The following is a 22,500-nucleotide window of genomic DNA, read 5'->3' as shown; positions in this document are numbered from 1 at the left end:
CCTGAGCCCACAGCAATGTGGGAGATGGAGGAGGTCCTGGGGAAGAGTCAGCCCCTAAGCTCATCATCAGCGGGGAGGAGATGAAACAGAGAGTGCGATGGTGTCTAGCAACTTTCTCTCGAGATAAGAATGGAATAGAGGGGATCAGAGGTATCTTTGGATAAATTATTAGCATAGCCTATATATCATCTTCGCTGCGTGTCCCTGGGGTTTTTAAAGCACCTCTGAAATGGAGATGAGCCTATGTTTGGTAGGCTAATGCCTCGGAGGAGAGTTTGATAGTAAAGATAATTCACCAGATGGTTTTGCATTTTAAAGGGATAGGATGGCAGCAGGCTACTCAAAGGAGTCGGTACTAAAAGCATTAAAAGATGTGACACGTATGATCTACATTGATCAAAGGAGCATATTGCTGAGGGAAATATAGGCAATAGGCTTCTAGCTAAAGCACAATATTCCACTGGGAAAGTGGAAGCCGCCCCTATAGAGAATCTACACAGATGGAGTTGCTGTAGTAGAAGAAAGTAGAAAGTAGAAAGAAAAGTAGAAAGAAAAGTAGCTTATATTTGCTCCATAAGTGTATTTGTGTTATACATAACTGTTTCTTAGACATAATTTGTGAGCTTAGAATTATAAGGTTCTACGTTTAGGGCAGTTCAGAGATATTGAGCGTCAAAGTTTTTACATTCCATTATGTTCTGTGAGATGGAACCTTTGTATTTTATTAATTACTAACTCAAAAATGTCAACATTTTAAAAATAACACCACACAGGCATTAATACACACCCAATGGATCAGATTATGTAAAAAACTAAATTTTGACCAAAAATTGAGATAGAACCTAATTCTAACGTCACGAATTGTTATCATGTTATGTACATATTGATGTTACAGTCATTGGCTCATTTGTTTTTGTGTCCATTGTGTCTAGGTGACGGTGAACCGTTGAAGGGAGCATGTGGCGTGTGCTGTGTCCCCTAGCTAGCGAACCTAACCCTGGAGGCCACAGCCCTCCCTCTCCCTCCCGACTTCACTGACCTCAACCCTGCCGCCTTTCAACTTCATGAAGATTCCTGACATCGGTGATGTAATGAATAAATTTGAAGTTCTTGGGATTGTCGGTGAAGGTAAGATAGATGTGTTACTACCGTATCGTTTCTAAGAATTCATTGGTATATTGCCGTATGTGTGTGTGTGTGTATGTGTATGTGTGTGTGTGTGTGTGTGTTTGTTTGTTTTGACTTTTGTCGGTCGCACATGCGTGTATCCGTCCGTCCGTGTGTGCGTGCGTGCGTGCAGCGAAAGTCAAAACAAACACATTTTCAGAACCATAAAACAGAGTAGAGAAGAGCATTGTTGTATTGATATGTTGAAGGTTTAAGGTTTTCTTGTATTTTATCATATTGCAAACTAGTATAATTTGAGTTCTTGTCTTTTTTTCCCTACCTGTGTGAATCTGTTGCAGTTTCACATCCAGTTTCACAGTGGATGTGACCTCCTTTTCCACACACGCTGATCTCTCCCTCTTTAAATAGGCCAGCAGGCAATAATCTGGGAACACGGTTCCCCTTTGAAATATGGATGAAGATGTTTCATATTTGATACAAAGCGAGTAAACCGTACCTGTAAAGGGAGCAGTGCTGCTCACACATCAACGCACTTTAGTTTTGCAAAACAGGTCAGACCTATAATTAGTGCACATTCATTTTGTCCTTTGTAAATGGAATGCTCAACATTTGTCCTCTGTTAAAATGGAGTGGCTGCTACTTTAGAAGCTGCCTTGTTCTGTACTCCCAACACCATGTATTTGAGGTGCTGTGCTGTGATCCTTCCATCAATGGCCTCCTCAGTCCCAGAGTCCCACGTGGACCCCCTGGGGAGGGTGTGTGTCACTGCCAAGGATAATAGCATCAGAGCTTACGGAGGCTCGCCAACTTCACTGAGTGTCCCACTTATACTGACCCAGCCCTGCTATTTTGAATTCTCTAACTAACTAAGAGTACACAACTCATTGGAGGGATTTAAAAAATGCAACGTCTGATATCCAATGTATCCTGACCCTAACAGAGACAACCATTTTGAATAAAAGAATCACAGGAAATGGGCTGAATTTGAAACAATGGGAATGTCACCAAGAAATGTACGTTAGGCTAGTTTGACCGAGGCTTGGAGCATTTCTTTTTGCATTCATCCTGTGTGTTGATAGACAGCTCAGTCATGTGAAAGACTGTTTGTCCATAGTCAGAGTTTATCTGAATGTTAGCCCCTTAGTTGCTGAAGGTGACATGGTATGGTGTGAGGCTGACCTTCCAAATGTTCTGGCACAATAAGGCCTATGCGATAGCCTACCTACACAGTATCTTCATCAGGATATGAATGCTTGAGTGATATCTTTGAGTACTTAAGAAATGTTTGCCTCTCTCCCTCCAGGTGCCTATGGTGTTGTCCTAAAGTGCCGACACAAGGTGAGACAAGATTTATTACAATTATGAATGAAAGAGTTGTGTGTGGAATGTACCTGATCTGGATTTGTATCACAGCGGGGGTATATACGGTAATACGAATATGTTTTTTAGGTGTGGGAAGTGTTAATAGGCTACTCATTATGAGGGGGTGACAGCTCCGCCTCTGAGTTAGGTGAAAATTAGGCAAAGACAACATACCAGACATGGATGTGCGACTGTGGCACAGGAGGTAGAGCCGCCGTCTAATGATCACAAGGTTGGCAGATCAGCGGTTCGAGCCCCGGCTGGCTGGCCACATGTTGAAGTGTCCTTGGGCAAGACGCTGAACCCCAAAATTGCTCCCAGTGAGCGGGCCGGCGACTTGCATGGTAGCTTGCCGCCATTGGTGTGTGAATGAGAGGCCGTTGTAAAGCACTTTGGAGCAGCAAAAAAGGCACTATATAAGTGCAGTCCATTTACCATTCATGGTGTTTTAGGTACAGTAAATCCTAGGTGTCTGAATGAAATGGTCCATGTTGCGTGTGTCTGGGCATCTCTGTGTAGGTTCACTGCAGTGGTGTTATACAAGCCTGGTGTGATATTTTATTAAATTCCCAAAGGATAATCTGCTAATCTCGTTATCTCTGCTCTGGTTTGTCCCGAGAAGAGAGATTGAGCTGTAATCTCAGACAGATAAGATAATCTGTGAATATGAAGCCTTAACACAATGGCTTTGAGTGATGGATTCTCTCTTATTTTAATGTGGATGATCATTACCTCGTTGAAAAACATTCTTGATTTTAAAATGTAGTTTCTGAATGATGATGTATTGATACTGGCCTATGTGAGGGACATATGCAACTATAAAGCTTGTCATGATTTCTAATCGTTGTAACATTGGAAACCTGTCATCCAGGCTGTTCTTAATTCCAGTACCTCTCGCTTAACGAGCTGCTCTGTTTCCGAATCCTCCTGATCCACAATGCCTCATGTGCAACAGAGTTTATTTATAACCAATCACGTCAGCAACCAGGGCTCGCTGACAAAGGGCTCTTGCACCCCCTCTCCCGCTGATTGGGGCAGATGGGTACACTGGTACTCTGTCTCTAGTCCAGGCCCATAGAACGTGCTCTCTCCAACATGAGGGCACACATTTATTGTATGATGGTAGGCTATCGGTTATGTCTAAATGTAGGCTACCACAATACCACAACTGGTACTGTATGTTTTATATACAGTGTGGGAAATAAGTCTTCAACACATCAACAATTCATCTGATAATTAGGCCAGACATTGGTATAAACTCAATAAAACTACACAGCTAAAAAACTAATTGTATACACACATGTGATGCATTTATTAATAAGTCAATCAATTATTTTGTCAGGGGGTCAAAAGGGGGTTATTGATGCTTAGCTAATAGGTCATTGATGATTAACAGGTCATTGATGATTAACAGGTCATTGCTTTAAACTGACAAATGGCACTCACACTCACACACAATTTGCCTTTGATGAATGTGTTTTCATTAAGAGAGCTATGAAAGGCAAACACAATTATAGAGAGACATAAATTGTTGTTTTAATGTGTCATTTCCCCCACAAATTGTGTATAATGTTATGTCATGTGTTAATTAGGTTAAAGATAATATAATTTGAAGATTTTTATTGTGATATGATAGGTTTTATACTTGCTGTCCCCCTTTTTCACATTATTTGGTAGTGTTAGCTTTTATTTGTTTACTGTCTCTGGCTTTGCCTTTACACTAGATCACTCAGAATTCTGGCAAGAAAAAATTATTAAGTATAGGCTACAGCCAACTTAAGATCCGATATTGAAAAGATGGATGCTCTGTGTTTTAATACCCTTGTCCTCTGTTGAACCATTGAAGGAAACGCCCGGTCCATAAACTGACAGCTTTCCAACAATTAATAACCAGCGATCATAGAGACTTACTCACTTCCTTCGAGGCCTTATGTATATTATTAATAAACGTAGGTAATCTGAGTCTACCTCTTATAGGCATAAATGCTGACAACGCTTCCATGGACGTGATGCAAGCGTCTTGAAACAAGTGTCTTGGAACAACACGCTGCCTACTACAGCATTATCAAGAACAAAAACAACAACAGACACAGAAGTTGGCTGAGGACAGATTGAGTGTCAGTGAGAAAACGTGTTGAGCAAGCAGTCGTATGAAGGAGAGGAATGCCCGGCTGCCACAGACCTGAACCACTGGTCTGTAATTACTCAGCTTTATAATGCAGTCGGATTGATCCCGAGCCGTCTCCAAAAGCAGCTGCGAAAACACCCCAACGTCTCCGTTGTATAGACAGAACAGCACTGTGGAGCGTGATTAGGCTCCAATTATCTCAACACAATAGGGCTTTTTCTAAGGTTTTTATATTAGCATATTTATAGCTGTGGTGCTAATGTGCTGCAAGGTCGTCGGTTTCTTCAGAGTGTTATTCTGTTATTCACAGCCTGGTGCCTTTTCATGATGTTGTAGCCTAATGCTTTGAATTCCTCTACTCTCCTCCACACTCTCTGCACGTCAGACTGACACTGACACACACACCCGCGTAGATACACACACAGACACCTGCGTAGGCATTCTTCTGCGCGTGTACACACACACACACACACACACACACACACACACACACACACCACTGTAGATACACACAGACACAGGCATAGGCATTCTTCTGCGCGCGCGCACACACACACACACACACACACCCGCACACCCACACACACACACACACACACACTCACAGGGCGGCTGTGGCGCAGAGTGGTGGAGTCGCCGTCTAATGATCACAAGGTTGGCAGATCGGCGGTTCGAGCCCCGGCTGGCCACATGTCGAAGTGTCCTTGGGCAAGACACTGAACAGACACCCCAAAATTGCTCCCAGTGAGCGGGCCGGCGCCTTGCATGGCAGCTTGCCGCCATTGGTGTGTGAATGGGTGTGTGTGAATGGGTGAATGAGAGGCCGTTGTAAAGCGCTTTGGAGCAGCAAAAAAGGCGCTATATAAGTGCAGTCCATTTACCATACACACACACACACACACCTCTCTTCCATATTGTCTTACTCCTGGCACTGCAGTTTTAGATGGGTAGAGCGAGTCAGCCCAGTAAGCCCAGCATGAGGAGGGCTGGTGACAATGGCCAGGCGTGAGGCAGGCCAGGGACGGCAGCTGTGTTTGTGTCAAAGCAAAGGATGATGGATGATGTCTCCTCTCCTCCCTGCAGCTGGCTGAGCTGCTCAGTTATAGCCTCAAGGATAGCCTGACTGTCGCTAGGACGCGGAGGTCGCACAGTGTGTAGATCTGTTGGTAGTTGACCTCCACTTGTACAGAGTATTTCTATTCAGACAATCGAACGGTCTGCCTAAGATCTCAATCTTAACCCGTAGGTGTCGAAGAGTCGTCCACTTCATCAAACTTCAACCTCAAGAGGTTTTTATTTAATCATGATTTCTTTGCATGATGCAACTGTAAGATTATCTAATTGGTTCCCAATGGAGTCTTTAATCACATATTCCACTCATGCATTACAACGTCATGTCCAGTATGATATCTATTGATTTATCTGTACAGTATAGTATAGTGGATAGTGTACATAGCCTTTATTTATGTAAACCAGCTCCTTTCCCTTCTTTTTTTTTTCTTTTTTTTTCTTTCCTAGCACCAGGGGAGCCCCCCCTCCTAAATTTCGTTGTTTGGTACCTGTACTGTAGCAATGACAATAAAGACCATTCATTCATTCATTCATTCATTCATTCATTCATTCATATCATGGCCCATGATCACTAATCATAACTCCTTTGGCTGCAATTAATTAGGCCTATTAGACATTTCAAACCACAGAGTTAATAAGCTAATTAGCTGGGTAGACAGGAGAGAAAGCAAAGCGCTCCTGGTTGTAGGAGTACTGAGGAACTGTTTGTCTCGGAGCTCATCTTTTATTAATGTTCCTGAACGGCCGATGGAGCGTCAAATGTGTGCCTTTGTGGTTTGGCCGGGGAGGTCTCAGTGACAGAGGACATGTCACTCACTCAGGTCGACAACAAACGACCCTCTAGGGACCAATCAAGCACCTGCAGTTGGTACTTTTGAAGCTTGAGTTTGACAGTATGAGTATGAAGGTCTACATTTTTGGCGTTAAGCAGACGCCTTGTTCATTTGACTAAGCAAGAAGTGAATCATCAATCCACCAGTCGTAGCAGGAAGAGTAATCCAGCTCAGGCCCGGGGCCGTTGATAGAAGGAAAAACCTTCTTCTATCACCTTCTTCTAAACCTATTTTTTTTATTTTTTTATTTTTTTAAATATATATAGACACTGGAGAAACAGAGAAACAGTACAAGGGGGTCAATAGAAGTTTTTAGGGGACACAGTAGAGGGGAAAAGCGGGTGTTTTCAGGAGACACAGTGCTGGGGGGCAGTAGATGTCTCAGGAGGAGCAGTTAAAGTATAACCTGAAGAGATGGAGGTCTTCAGTCTACGACGGAAGATGGGTAGTGACTCTGCAGTTCTGACAGGTCTCAAGCGGTGTCCTTATCATCCGATATCAGAATTCTGGATATCTGTTGCTTATCAACACATGTTGTTTCTCTCTTTGATTTCCTGTGCAACCTTCGTCCCATCTCTACCTGATTTTGGTCCAATCTCTGAGAGAGGGCCAACAACATCCTGCCCTCGTCCCACACCCCTAAATGCCCAAAAAATGGAAATTGAAAATCTATTTCTGTCTGATAGTGATGATGTAAAACCCATCTGTTCACCAAGGCCTTTGGCCCCTAGTCAATGTTTCTGTTTTGCTTTGTTTGTTTTCTGTTTTGTCTGTCTGACCATTCCCCTTTAGAATTGTAAAGCGTCCTTGGGTTTTTGAAAGGCGCTATAGAAATCGAAGTTATTATTATTATTATTATTATTATTATTATTAGGCTACAAAGTAGAATCCAATCTACACACTTACATGTATTTCAGGATGCCTGACATCCTGTCAGAACAAAGGAGAGACACACAGAGGATTTAGTTTCCTGCACAAATCAGACATCCAGTTGTGTCTCTTCTCTTCCCTCCACACCATTTAATTGGCCGGTATCCTAACGAACCGGGGTGTGACCGGCTAATGTAGCAGAAGCGGTTCATCCTGGAAGCTAATTATGTTACACAGAGAATCTTAGATGACCCGTGGCGGAGGCCGTAGTGTCTGGTGATGTCCGACCCCCACACTTCATGCAAGACTAAAGGCAAGTAATGTAATTGGTGCGAGGGGGATGGAGAGGAACGTCAGCCCACTACAGTGATGGGTGATTAGTCTAACGGTACGGCAGGATGTTTTTATGCCAGAGGAGGCCGTGAGTGATGCTGTACTCTAGAGTTTGACTGGGAGGATTTGAATCAGCATTTTAAAAGTATTTCCAGAGAGTGCTGAGTTGTTTTCTTGTGTAGGATTCAAATCAAACGTCGGGCCTGAGCGGTCCTGAGAGCACTGGTGTGTGTTCGTTCTTGCGTTTGTGCTTCCCAGCTGATACGCAGAGAGGTTCAATCACCACAAACTCTGGAAACCGACGTGATCCAGCATGTCTCGAAAAATGCCCTGATGTTGCAGAAAGGAGGTAATCTCCCAACACTGTGATGTGTTTTGATTCTGCTGTTTACGAACGAGACGTTGCTCTAACCTGTAGTTAACAGTGGGGAAATGAAATATCCAAGTCTTACACAAGCAGTTGAACTGAATCTGAGCAATTTACACAACCGACTCTAGGGCTCTTTTGGGGAATATGGAGCAATGAATTATCAATGGTGTAGTCTAGGCCGTGAGAGAACGCCGTTCTGAGAATGTTACGGCATTTTGTGAACCTTTGCTGCATGTTTGCTGCATGTTTGTACTGCGTGTGGACAAAGCCAGTTCAATACTCGCAGCAGCAAATCCTTTTTCCAGAGTGACGGTGGGTTTGATGACACACTACAAGGTCTGTGTTTGCTCAGTGCTGATTGGAGGGGAGGCCAGTGGAGCAGTCTTCCATTTATGCCTCAACCTGAGAACATGAACATGAGATAAAAGAAAAAAGTACTGAGGAACTATTTGGTGAGGCTGCATTCTCATTTTATGCACCCAGATTGTGGAATGCACCGCCAGTTTACATTAGGGATGCAGCCTCAGCACATATGCTCAAGTCAAGACTAAAAACCCATCTTTTTAATATTGCCTTCAAATGACAAAATAATTAAATTAAGATTATAAAAACCCATCCTTTTAATATTGCCTTTAAATTACAAAATAATTAAATTAAGATTATATAATGAATAAAGCACGTTGAGCTGCAGGAAAAGCGCTATACAAATAAAGTTATTATTATTATTATTATTATTATTATTTCTATAAAATACAAAAAACACAAAAGCAGCTTTGTGTGCAAATGGACTTACAGAGAAGAAGTAGTGCCAGCAGAGGTTTAATTCCAGATATTGAGGCATGTCCAAGACGACCTCGATGTCTCTTTCCATAGCGTCTTTAGATTAAGAATATTTTGCAGAATCCACATTTGTAACGTCACTTCATGTGTTTGTGTATTTCGACTTTTTCCATCAAAGACTATTTTGCTCAATTTTACAGGGCAATACTGCATTAAAGATTCTACTGAAACTGTTTAACATGATTCCAAGAAAAGACTGAATACAAAAGAATACATTGTTGACGTACTGATATTACTTTTTTAAGATTCAGTTCTCAGTTCCCTGCTCTGCGCCAAGATGAAGGATTGAACTGGTGCTACTGGTGCTGTTCATGGACCGTTGATGACGTTCAGGCCCTAGAAGCCCAGTCTTTCATGTCTGTGTAGTAGTGGGTCACAAGCCACGTTAAGTCAGTGTGTGAGATCGTTAGTATTTGCTACTGCAGGGGAAATGAGCTACTGTTGTGGTTTAATATAATTTTATACTGAGAAATGTAAGTCTCTCTACAGTTTGGTGAATCTAGCAGCACTCAAGGAAGGCCCATTTCCTTGCTGTAAGCGATGGGCCAAGATCTGTGGCGCAGTGAATAATTCTGACTATGGACAGGGCCCATAACTTGTGTAACCACTGATTTGTATAATATGATTGGTTCCCAAGAATGGTGACCTCATGACCAAGGACAGTTCTATAAATATCAGTCCCACCCATCGTTGGGGGCTTTTTGCTTTTGGGGCTATTGCTTCTTGCTTATTGGTCTGCTCATTTTTCTCTCTGCGCTCATGTAACTCTGCTTAATAAAAGGCCTCTTTGGAGACAATTGATTTAAGCTCTTTGTGCTTTATAAGGTCTACTAAATCTATTAAGAATCAATTACAGGCTATCCCACAACACTACCATGACTGTTGTACGTATATCCCTGTAGTGCCACACCACAGTAACACCACAGTAACTCTCAGGGGAGCTGACGGCGTGCTGCCAGTCCCAGGAGGGAGCTTGTCTCTGGGCACGTTCTCCCTCAGGCTCTTATCTCTGCATTGTGTCGGGGTCAGTCGCTGCACTCAGTCAGTGAAACGTGAGCCAGGGTCCTGTGTGTCAGCGTACCGCCGAGGTAAGCCCAGTACAATGGCACACAGTCTAGTTACATACATAGTAACACATCCCAGGGGCGAATGCTTGCTTGTGGCTGATGACTATCTGTTATTGTGCCCTACTTCATTATTAAGTGTCAGTGTTTGGGCAAAGATTAAACAAAGCGAGAGCTAGGGTTTCACCAGCTGGAAAAGAAAGCACCCGAAAGTGAAAGAGTAAACATTAGCTCTGGTAAGTATTTATTTAACCACGGGACGATGCCTCTGAGGAATGCGGTCTGCGTGCGGAGCTGGACTGTGAATGTGCTAATCCGTGATGTTGTAAAAAGGTTTCCCCTTGCAACTCCGGTCTGAAAGAGGCAACACACATTGACATAACACCTCCTGTTTAGAGTTTCTATGGTCTCCAATGATGTGATGATGCTTGTGTAGTAGCCTATTAATTTCTGTAGTAATAAACACCTCTGATAACAGGCTATTTTTTTCCCTGTTTTTTCCAGTGTGCTAAGTAAACAGAGACCTGTAAGTCAGACTTACAACCTGAAAGAATTCTTTCACAAGCCAACAAGCCAGTCAAAACTAGGCTAATCAGTAACTCACTGTACACCCATATGGAAAGACACACAAGCGTTGAACTTAAGCTAGATTGAATTACCTACAGTACAGTTAACAACAATGTGTGTTGGCACACTACAGCAAAGTGGTTAAGACTGATTGAATTAGTCTTTATTTAAACATGGTATGGTTGAGTGTATAAATAAAGTTGGGAAAAAAAGAGAAAAGCGTCTGCCCTCTTTTGAAGGGAGCAGTTATTTTCGCACCCGCTGAACAGAAACTGGGACGAGAGAGGAAGAAAATATATGTAGTGTTAAATAGGTCACCTTGAGTGGAGCTCCTGACTACATTAGAATCTGACAGCAGGAGAACACAGAAGCAGAGGGGACAGAAATGATCTGCTCTCAGACGACAAACTCTCCATATTTTCCTGATGGATTAATGTCTTTTGGGGGGGCTGTTGTTGAGGCTGTTGAATGCACCTAGACAGTCAGGAATTAACTGATCTGTTCCCATTGCTTTCTGTCCTACTTCTCTGGTGTGTTAGTTAGCAACGCTAGACATCCTAGAGGTGCTTTCCACTGTGAAACACTCTGATCCAAAAAAGTCTACCCGGTATCGTAGGGGCGGCTGTGGCGCAGGAGGTAAAGTCGCTGTCTAATGATCGCAAGGTTGGCAGATCGGCGGTTCGAGCCCCGGCTGGCCACATGTCGAAGTGTACTTGGGCAAGCCACTGAACCCCAAATTGCCCCCAATGAGTGGGCCAGCGCCTTGCATGGTAGCTTGGCCGCCATTGGTGTATGAATGTGTGTGTGAATGGGTGAATGAGAGGCCGTTAAGTGCAGTCCATCTATGCTATCTTTTAAAAATATATTTTTGTTCTGATGTAGGCAGTGATGATCACTCTCAGTTACTCATATGTCAGAGTTAATTTAGCCTCCCCCAACCTAAGGGTCATAACAAACTGCACATTAATTGCACGCAGCTTAATTTGTATTTTGATTTCACTCATCTGAATTTGATCACTTTTATGATAAACAGATCAAGCAACTAATTAAAGAGTGACTTTGGTTGACAGGATTTTAAGGATGTTCATAGTGCAATACCACTTTCAATATTGTAATTTCTCCAATTGCATCTCATCTCATTGGGTACTACCCAGTATACCTAACCCATATTCTATTAGAAATATATTTCCATGTGTGCCCAAAAACTTGTAGAAAACTGTATGTATATTATTGTGCCTTTTCAGCAACGGACATGCAAATTTAATGTTTGCCTGTGGTGAAATGTCTGTTTATCTGGCATAAATGCATTTTTATCAGTGATGGATAGAATACCCCAGTAACCCATCCGGTCATCAAGCTTTTATGTTATTATGTGTTTTTCCTGTGTTTTGTGTCAGGTAGCCTAGAGCAGTGGTGTAGTCTAGTGTTTTCTAGTGGGTATATTGTGATTTTTCCCTCCCAGCCTCATATCGTTCATTTCGGAACGCCATAAAAATAAATCTGCGCTCCCTGTCTAACGTTATATATATCAAACATTACATGTTATAAGGCTGATCTGTGCATGATAGTGCTGCATTTTGACATAATAATAATAATAATAAACATAATAATTTCATGTCGCATCTCCCCCCGTTGATGGTATATGACGCTATAGTCAGTCCCAATGGTCCAAAAGTCAAGTGCTTCGTAACACAGACGGGGGGAATTTTATGAATGAAAGTGTGAAAGTTCTGTCACAAAACACCGTTACGTATCCTCACACATGTTTAAGTGGGTATACGGAAATCCTTGGCCTTTCCTAGTGGGTATACGGCGTAGTCCTGCCTATCACCTAGACTACACCACTGGCCTAGAGGTTAGAGAGGCAGATCACTAGTCTGTAGCTGCCTGTTTAAAGCGCAGGACAGGCTATACCGTAAGTAGGATCTAAACTGGCAGTTGGCGGCGGGGGATTCTCCTGTGGTAAGTGCTGTTCAGCATGTTACTCAACCCCTAAAATTGCTCCAATGTGTGTGTGTGTGTGTGTGTGTGTGTGTGTTGAAGGCATATCATCAGTTGTGACCGTTTGAAATAAAGTACCTTTCTGTTCTCTGAAATGGACAGAGCTTGAGAGACACATCACCTATTTAGAACACTCCACTCTCTTTTTTCTTTTTTTTCTCCTAGTTTTATTTTTGACATAGTCGTGAGCCGCCCGGACAATCGCTGGCATGACAGCAGCGCTGTTTGGCTCTGTGAGTCGGTCTACTCACCTCTCCTCTCGCTGTCAAAAGATCCTTCAAGTTCCACGTCTTTTACAGTACTTTACACTACAAAGACCCCTTGTATTCCTGTGAACATCAGAGGTCTACTTGCTGGTTTCAGTTACTAGCTCGGCGTGACTCGGCAGAAAACACAAATCCATATCTGATCCGCCAAACATTCCGGACATGACACAACTTTGAAATTCTCTTTGGTTTGGTTCAGGTTCATAATTAGAGTAAAATGGCTGCCAGTCAGTCATCTTGGAAATGTCTTCTTGTCTCCATCATTAACAACCTTTCTCATCATCTTGCATCTAGTAAAAGCAGATTAAACTCTGGACACAAAGTTCAGTGAGTGAGCGCCCCCCATTTCTCATTCGGGAATGATTGAGATTGCACTGTAGTGTGTAACTGTGTGAGGTTAGGCTCAGCTCAGGTGCTGGACGCCAGGCAGGACAGCAGAGGTACTCTGGGCTCCTCCAGTGGTGAGAGGCTGTGTGTGAGGCTGTGTGTGAGGCTGTGTGTGAGGCTGTGTGAGAGGCTGTGTGAGGCTGTGTGTGAGGCTGTGTGTGAGGCTGTGTTAGAGGCTGTGTGAGGCTGTGTGAGGCTGTGTGAGGCTGTGTGAGGCTGTGTGAGAGGCTGTGTGAGAGGCTGTGTGAGAGGCTGTGTGTAGTGTGAGAGGCTGTGTGTGAGGCTGTGTGTGAGGCTGTGTGTGAGGCTGTGTGAGGCTGTGTGTGAGGCTGTGTGTGAGGCTGTGTGTGAGGCTGTGTGAGGCTGTGTGAGGCTGTGTGTGAGGCTGTGTGTGAGGCTGTGTGTGAGGCTGTGTGTGAGGCTGTGTGAGGCTGTGTGAGGCTGTGTGTGAGGCTGTGTGAGGCTGTGTGTGAGGCTGTGTGAGAGGCTGTGTGTAGTGTGAGAGGCTGTGTGAGAGGCTGTGTGTAGTGTGAGAGGCTGTGTGTAGTGTGAGAGGCTGTGTGAGAGGCTGTGTGAGAGGCTGTGTGTGAGAGGCTGTGTGTGAGGCTGTGTGAGAGGCTGTGTGAGAGGCTGTGTGAGGCTGTGTGTGAGGCTGTGTGAGGCTGTGTGTGAGGCTGTGTGAGAGGCTGTGTGAGGCTGTGTGAGAGGCTGTGTGAGGCTGTGTGTGAGGCTGTGTGTGAGGCTGTGTGAGGCTGTGTGAGGCTGTGTGAGAGGCTGTGTGAGAGGCTGTGTGTGAGGCTCTGTGTGAGGCTGTGTGTGAGGCTGTGTGTGTAGTGTGTGAGGCTGTGTGAGAGGCTGTGTGTGAGGCTGTGTGTAGTGTGTGAGGCTGTGTGTGAGGCTGTGTGTAGTGTGTGAGGCTGTGTGAGAGGCTGTGTGTAGTGTGTGAGGCTGTGTGAGGCTGTGTGTAGTGTGTGAGGCTGTGTGTGAGGCTGTGTGTCGTGTGAGAGGCTGTGTGTAGTGTGTGAGGCTGTGTGTGAGGCTGTGTGAGGCTGTGTGTAGTGTGAGAGGCTGTGTGTGAGGCTGTGTGTGAGGCTGTGTGTGAGGCTGTGTGTGAGGCTGTGTGTGAGGCTGTGTGAGAGGCTGTGAGAGGCTGTGTGAGAGGCTGTGTGTGAGGCTGTGTGAGAGGCTGTGAGAGGCTGTGTGTGAGGCTGTGTGTGAGGCTGTGTGTGAGGCTGTGTGAGGCTGTGTGAGAGGCTGTGTGTGAGGCTGTGTGTGAGGCTGTGTGTGAGGCTGTGTGTGAGGCTGTGTGAGGCTGTGTGAGAGGCTGTGTGTAGTGTGTGAGGCTGTGTGTGAGGCTGTGTGTGAGGCTGTGTGAGAGGCTGTGTGTGAGGCTGTGTGAGGCTGTGTGAGAGGCTGTGTGTGAGGCTGTGTGAGGCTGTGTGAGGCTGTGTGAGAGGCTGTGTGTGAGGCTGTGTGAGAGGCTGTGTGAGGCTGTGTGTGAGGCTGTGTGAGAGGCTGTGTGTCGTGTGAGAGGCTGTGTGTGAGGCTGTGTGAGGCTGTGTGTGGCTGTGTGTAGTGTGAGAGGCTGTGTGTGAGGCTGTGTGAGAGGCTGTGTGTGAGGCTGTGTGTGAGGCTGTGTGTGAGGCTGTGTGAGGCTGTGTGTGAGGCTGTGTGAGAGGCTGTGTGAGAGGCTGTGTGTGAGGCTGTGTGTGAGGCTGTGTGTGAGGCTGTGTGAGGCAGTGTGTGAGGCTGTGTGAGAGGCTGTGTGTAGTGTGAGAGGCTGTGTGTGAGGCTGTGTGTGAGGCTGTGTGTGAGGCTGTGTGAGGCTGTGTGAGAGGCTGTGTGAGAGGCTGTGTGAGAGGCTGTGTGAGAGGCTGTGTGAGAGGCTGTGTGAGGCTGTGTGAGAGGCTGTGTGAGGCTGTGTGAGAGGCTGTGTGAGAGGCTGTGTGAGGCTGTGTGAGAGGCTGTGTGTGAGGCTGTGTGTGAGGCTGTGTGAGAGGCTGTGTGTGAGGCTGTGTGTGAGGCTGTGTGTGAGGCTGTGAGAGGCTGTGTGTGAGGCTGTGTGTGAGGCTGTGTGAGAGGCTGTGTGAGAGGCTGTGTGTAGTGTGTGAGGCTGTGTGTAGTGTGTGAGGCTGTGTGTAGTGTGTGAGGCTGTGTGTAGTGTGTGAGGCTGTGTGTGAGGCTGTGTGTGAGGCTGTGTGAGGCTGTGTGAGGCTGTGTGTGAGGCTGTGTGAGGCTGTGAGAGGCTGTGTGAGAGGCTGTGAGAGGCTGTGTGAGAGGCTGTGTGAGAGGCTGTGTGTGAGGCTGTGTGTGAGGCTGTGTGTAGTGTGTGAGGCTGTGTGAGGCTGTGTGAGAGGCTGTGAGAGGCTGTGTGAGAGGCTGTGTGTGAGGCTGTGTGAGAGGCTGTGTGAGGCTGTGTGAGAGGCTGTGTGTGAGGCTGTGTGAGGCTGTGTGAGATGTGTGTGATGACTGTTTCACACAGCAGGCAGCAGCCTCTCCCAGATAAATTAGCCCTCCAGTCCAGCCCCACAGGAGAATTCCAAAAGGGCTTAAAATAAAGTTGTTGCACAAGAGGCTCACACGACTGAAACGCTCCGCTGCCTCTAACAGGAGCATGTGGACATGACGTACGTACATGGAGGTGCTGGGAGGTGAAAGACACTTACTTGCCATTAACAGTGAACACATGTTCTTGCCCTGTTTTAAAAAGCCGAAGTGACCTAAGCCTTAAAGGTTGACTTGCAAAGACTGGATGACAAGTCGGCCTAAATGTGGGGCGGCTGTGTCTCAGGAGGTAGAGCCGCCGTCTAATGATCGCAAGGTTGGCAGATCGGCGGTTCGAGCCCCGGCTGGCCACATGTCGAAGTGTCCTTGGGCAAGACACTGAACCCCAAATTGCTCCCAGTGAGCGGGGCATTGCATGGCAGCTTGGCGCCATTGGTGTGTGAATGTGTGTGTGAATGGGTGAATGAGAGGCCGTTGTAAAGCGCTTTGGATAAAGGCATAGCTATATAAGTGCAGTCTATTTACAATTTACCATTTAAATGTTTGTTTTGCTAGCCATGCAGAGTCAAGAGTGACTGGACCAGTTGACACACCTCAGCTATACTGGAACAACAGCTTGAAAGGAACTCCGATGCCAACATAACATACTTGTTGAATTCGCAAACATGCTCATTAGCTCCGACTTGTGTTTGTGTGTATCTGTTAGCAGAGGAAGAGCTGCCTGCAGTGGCTTAGGTCCCAAATTAGCCTACTTCAATGCAGCACTGCAGGGCTTGGCATCCGTGTGGTATCAAAACACACCTACAGGTTTTCTCTCTCTTTAGCTTGCTCTTCGTGGAATCCTATCCTGACAAAATTGATCTGCTGCTCTGTAACCACGACGATGTCTTGTCTTTGAGACAGTTTTAGCGAACTCGGTTTTGGTGCCAGATCTGTTTGTGTGAACTTGATTTAACAACAATACATCGTCTATAATTGAGCATGATGATGAGCTTGATGTTCCGTGTTAGCTACCTGTTTGTTTGTGTTTTTCAACGCCGTTCGTTTGCATAGAAGCACTTAGATAAGACGTTCGGAGCTGCGCTCCGCGTCACCCCGCTGGGTGACTCATCCTCGCTTCCCGCTCCGCTGTGGGGAGGAGGCGGAGGAACCGCTCACTCTCTCTCTGACTCCGTGTTGCACTGACAACGAACGGTGGCGCCTGTGGCTCCCTGAGGAAGAGAGAGAGAGGTGTTGAAACAGAACCAGAGGATCACAGCTTTCCCTCTCCCATCCCCTAGTTCATCCCCCAAATCATCCTGGGCCTCATGGCTGGTCTGGGTGCTCATGCATTCTCCTGCCTGTCGCTCTCTCTCTCTCTCTCTGCCGGTCTCTCTGCCTGTCTGTCTCTCTCTGTCTCTCTCTCTCTGCCTGTCTCTCTGCCTGTCTGTCTCTCTCTGTCTCTCTCTCTCTCTCTGCCTGTCTCTCTCTCTCTCTCTGCCTGTCTCTCTCTCTCTCTCTCTCTGCCTCTCTCTCTGCCTGTCTCTCTGTCTCTGCCTGTCTCTCTCTCTCTCTGTCTCTGCCCCTCTCTCTCTGCCTGTCTCTCTCTGCCTGTCTCTCTCTCTCTCTCTGCCTGTCTCTCTCTCTCTGTCTCTCTCTCTCTCTCTCTCTCTCTCTGCCTCTCTCTCTTTCTCTCTGCCTCTCTCTCTCTGCCTGTCTCTCTCTCTCTGCCTGTCTCTCTCTCTCTGCCTGTCTCTCTCTCTCTGCCTGTCTCTCTCTCTCTCTCTCTGCCTGTCTCTCTCTCTCTCTGCCTGTCTCTCTCTCTGCCTGTCTCTCTCTCTCTCTGTCTCTGCCTCTCTCTCTCTGCCTGTCTCTCTCTCTCTCTGCCTGTCTCTCTCTCTCTCTCTCTCTGCCTGTCTCTCTCTCTCTGCCTGTCTCTCCCCCTCTCTCTCTGCCTGTCTCTCTCTCTCTCTCTCTCTGCCTGTCTCTCTCTCTCTGCCTGTCTCTGTCTCTCTCTCTCTCTGCCTGTCTCTCTCTCTCTGCCTGTCTCTCCCTCTCTCTCTCTGCCTGTCTCTCTCTCTCTCTCTGCCTGTCTCTCTCTCTCTCTGCCTGTCTCTCTCTCTCTCTCTCTCTCTGCCTGTCCCTCTCTCTGCCTGTCTCTCTCTCTCTCTCTCTCTGCCTGTCTCTCTCTCTCTCTCTCTGCCTGTCTCTCTCTCTCTCTCTGCCTGTCTCTCTCTCTCTCTCTCTCTCTCTGAACCGAACCGCTCACTCTGACTCCATGTTGCCCTGACAAGACAACGGTGGCGCCTGTGGCTCTCGGAGACGGGGTAGGAAAGTAGAGCAGTGCTGCTCAGTGCCATTGGCAGCCACACCAGGCCTAAGTAGGACATAGAGAACACCAGAGGGCTCTCAGTGCCTGTCATGATGCTGTAGACCACCTAGAAAGATGAAGGGAAAAAGGCCATAGACATTTAATCGTGAGCTTAGAATGATAAGGTTCTATCTCCGTTTAGAATGATAAGGTTCTATCTCCGTTTAGAATGATAAGGTTCTATCTCCGTTTAGAATTATAAGGTTCTATCTCCGTTTAGAATGATAAGGTTCTATCTCCGTTTAGAATGATAAGGTTCTATCTCCGTTTAGAATGATAAGGTTCTATCTCCGTTTAGGGCAGTTCAGAGATATTGAGCGTCAAAGTTTTTACATTCCGTTATGTTTTGTGAGATGGAACCTTTGTGTTTTATGAATTACTAACTCAAAAATGTCAACGTTTTAAAAATAACACCACCACACAGGCATTAATAAACACCTAATGGATCAGATTATGTATGACTAGTCAGCAGCGTGGCTTGTGTTGTAGTGCTGGTGCGTTGAGATGTGTTTGGGTGAGCAGCAAGCGTAATTAAACGTGATCAGATGTGTTTCTTTCGTTGCCCTCTGCTGTTGTGTGACGCCCACAGAGCACAACGTGCTTCCTGATAGGCCGCCTGAGCTGCCTGGCAGTGTCCTAATTAGTCACTCTTGCCTTTTTATTGCAGGAGACCAATGAAATTGTGGCCATTAAGAAGTTCAAGGACAGCGAAGGTAGGAGGCATAAAACACACACACACACACACACACACACACACAATACTGCACTATGAAATCCTTCCTTCCTATCACTGATCTGACAGGACTTGAATCATGAAAGAAATGCACTAGAACGTTTACTTTGACCACTCCAATCATTTGAGATCAGTGATTACTTCATGGAAGACAGGTGTTGAAACAGAACCAGAGGATCACAGGTTTCCCTCTCCATCCCCTAGTTCAGCCCAAATCATCCTGTGTATGCCTCATGGCTGGTCTGGGTGCTCATGCATGTCTCTCTCTCTCTGCCTGTCTCTCTCTCTCTCTCTCTCTGCCTGTCTCTCTCTCTCTCTGTCTCTCTCTCTCTGCCTGTCTCTCTCTCTCTGCCTGTCTCTCTCTCTGTCTCTCTCTCTCTGTCTCTCTCTCTCTCTGCCTGTCTCTCTCTCTCTCTGCCTGTCTCTCTCTCTGTCTCTCTCTCTCTGCCTGTCTCTCTCTCTCTCTCTCTGCCTGTCTCTCTCTCTGTCTCTCTCTCTTTCTCTGTGTCTCTCTCTCTCTCTCTCTCTCTCTCTCTCTCTATCTCTCTCTCTGCCTGTCTGTCTCTCTCTCTCTCTGCCTGTCTCTCTCTCTGTCCTGCTCACAGAGAATGAGGAGGTTAAGGAGACCACCTTGCGGGAGCTTAAGATGCTCCGGACCCTCAAGCAGGAGAATATCGTGGAGCTGAAGGAGGCCTTCCGGAGGAGGGGGAAGCTCTACCTCGTCTTTGAGTATGTGGAGAAGGTAAGACAACAGGCCTGGGAACTGTCCTCAGTGGCCTGCAGTGAATATTGGGGAGGCTGTGTCTCAGGAGGTAGAGCCGTTGTAAAGCGCTTTGGATAAAGGCGCTATATAAGTCAGTCCATTTGAATATTTATTTAATTGAATTAATTTTGGCCACCTTCAAATGAAAGCACAAATGGCGATAATGTTCACGTAATTGATCCATCCTGCATATCTGTTCTGGTTCTCTCTCTCCGTTTAGAACATGCTGGAGCTGCTCGAGGAATTGCCCAACGGTGCGCCACTTGAAAAAGTCCGAAATTACATCTACCAGTTAATCAAAGCGATCCACTGGTGCCATAAAAACGACATCGTCCACCGGGGTAAGGAACCACGCGTATGTTCTAGAAACCAGAAGTGATTTAATCACCCTAAACCAACCACACTCGTACGTATATGTGGTGCCGTCTTGGTTCATTGAGTCTTGAGTACATATGGTCTAAAGTTTATTAAAGACTGCGAGCATTCCACCATCTGACCATGGCGGCTTCCAATGGTTTTTATAGTCTAACACAATCTGTTTAGAGCTCTCACATGATGTGAGCTTTTGGCAAATGTCTGCGCTCAGAGCAAGACTCCAGATGGCCTGTGATGTATTTAGACGGAAACATGACAATATTATGGAGGGTCTGTGGTGATTATTATAGACAGGGACCGGAGGGGCTTTGGCTTCGCGACACGTGTGAATGATAAAAGGTGTTGTTTGTTCCTTGATGTGACGCTAGCGCCCTTCGCTAGCAGTGTGTCTGAGATGTCTCTCCTCTGTGCCACCTCAGATATAAAGCCAGAGAACCTCCTCATTAGCTCTGAAGATGTTCTCAAGCTGTGTGACTTTGGTGAGTAGAGTACCGTACAATCTTCACACTGTCTGTCGGCGTCTTTCAGTCAATGATATGAGTTCCATTCAACATCCACCCACTTAACTATAAGAACTTCAATGACAAAGTTGCTATGTTGAAGGTGTTTGTGCATAATGTAAACACCGTTGCCAATGTTCAAAGAAAACCAGTTTTTCTTCTCAGCCGGTGCTACCATCCGTCAATCAAAAACTCTACCTACCTACTCTCAGGGTTCCTGCGCTGGTCTTAAAAAGTTTTTAAGTCTAAAATCCAAGCCAAATTCGAAGGCCTAAAAAGGTCTTGAATTTCGGTTATTCTGTCTAAAGAATGAGGTGCTAGGTCTTAAAAATGAGATCCTGCAAGGAAATCAGTCCGACCACATCTATTTACCCCGATATTAATCAAGCTGGAAACAAAAAAATGCCAATTCGCTTCCTTTTTTGTCTGTGTGGCAGTGAAATCCCTCATTTCATCACCTCGAGGATGACAAAAAGCTATCATATGGTGTAGCGAATAGATTCTATCCAAAGAGGAAAAAAAAAGGTCTAAAGAGGTCTTAAATTTGACTTGTTGAAACTTGTAGGAACCCTGTACTCTACGCTACCACCAACCCCCCACCCCCGTCGACGAAACGTGGGCTGGGCTAAGCGCCGGATGTTTTGCGATCATAGCAACGCCTCTGATATCTCTATCTGATATCTCTATCTATGAGAAGAGTACAATTCAGTCAATGATATGAGTTCCATTCAGCATCCACCCACCCAACTGTAAGAACTTAATGACAAAGTTGCTATGTTGAAGGTGTTTGTGCATAATGTAAACACTGTTGCCAATGTTCAAAGAAAACCTGTTTTCCTTCTCAGCCGGTGCTCCATGTTGAGGTGTTGTGTCTGTGGTTTATTCTCTGGACACTTCCTGTACGTCTAAAGCCCAATTTATACTTCTGCGTCGAAATTACGCGCGGCTACGCCGTAGGCTACGCAAGGGCTCTCCCAATTTATAGTTCTGAGTTGGTCGGTCTGCGTCGCGTTGGTCAGTGTACTCTAAGTGTACATAATAGCGATTTTTTGTTGTTATGCTTGTTGTAAAGAAAATGTCTATGATGCATTGAAATGACATTAAACTAAGATAATAAGATGGTTATCATCAATTTTAAAATCTTTATTAATAAGTAGTTACAGAAAAAGTTAATGTAATTTCTGTCACGGCTTCCGCATTTAGGCCTACGAGAGAGTCGGAATTATGTCGGAATCATGTGCTACCAAGCGGACCAATCACAGTTCTTACGGTCTGCGTAGGTGTGTGGCGTAGTTCGACGCCCAGGCCTGACGACGTCACTGTTAAGCCCAATTTATACTTCTGTGTAGCCTACGCCGTAGCTTTTCGCGCACCTCTCCAAAAATGTAACTACGCCACACACCTATGCAAAATGCGTCGCCAGGTTTGAGCCCTGAATGTTTTCGGAATTGCGCCGGATCTCTGGATCCTGGAGGGGGGGGGGACAAAACAAAACCCCCCCCAAAAAATGGCACTGTAGAACTGTTGTATAAAAGCAATATCACACTTGAGGTCGTGCTGTTATACTGAATATCACTCTGCCTGCGGCCTCGTACCTACGACCCAATCACAGCCGTTCTGATATTCAGTATAACACACTCCCTCTCGTGTGATATTGCTTAACTGACACAGGAAGAGCCTCAGCTTGTTGTCTGTCTCTCACTCCAGATTGGCAACATAATGTCCATAACATAATGTCTGCCACGCAATGTTTTCAACTCCCTCCATTTTGTTTTGATGCTGTTATTAACTACCAGACTGAGTGATTCAAAGCTGCACAAGCAGACAAGCTCTCTTGTTTCGAAACACATTTCGCTGAAGAACTGTTGAATTGATATTGATATTTTTCTGTTTACTCGGTCATGTAATTCTTCATCATATGTATTGTCATATGATCATTGTATGCTTCAATCCTTCTATGAGATCCAGGCGGTTGAGCCAGTATAAGATCCGAATGAGAAAGATGATATGTTGAAACATTTAAATGAGCAACACCCCCAATCCCAACACAGATA

General features: G+C 45.7%; 1 protein-coding gene across 1 annotated transcript in view; it reads left to right on the top strand.

The window, feature by feature from the left end:
* The first annotated feature begins 1,040 nt into the window (after nt 1–1,040).
* Nucleotides 1,041–22,500, top strand: part of LOC308163086 (cyclin-dependent kinase-like 5) — a 43,004-nt gene continuing 21,544 nt past the window's right edge. The window contains exons 1-6 of the mRNA XM_080537267.1: nt 1,041–1,128; nt 2,432–2,466; nt 18,743–18,788; nt 19,414–19,550; nt 19,792–19,912; nt 20,366–20,425. Coding sequence (XP_080393393.1) covers nt 1,065–1,128; nt 2,432–2,466; nt 18,743–18,788; nt 19,414–19,550; nt 19,792–19,912; nt 20,366–20,425 — 463 coding nt within the window. The 5' untranslated portion in view covers nt 1,041–1,064. The remainder of the gene's footprint in view (nt 1,129–2,431; nt 2,467–18,742; nt 18,789–19,413; nt 19,551–19,791; nt 19,913–20,365; nt 20,426–22,500) is intronic.

Source organism: Nansenia antarctica (assembly GCF_963989245.1).
Source record: "Nansenia antarctica genome assembly, chromosome: 7".
NCBI classification, from domain to species: Eukaryota; Metazoa; Chordata; class Actinopteri; order Argentiniformes; family Microstomatidae; genus Nansenia; species Nansenia antarctica.
Note: the sequence above shows the minus strand (reverse complement) of the source record. Positions and strands in the feature narration are given on the sequence as shown.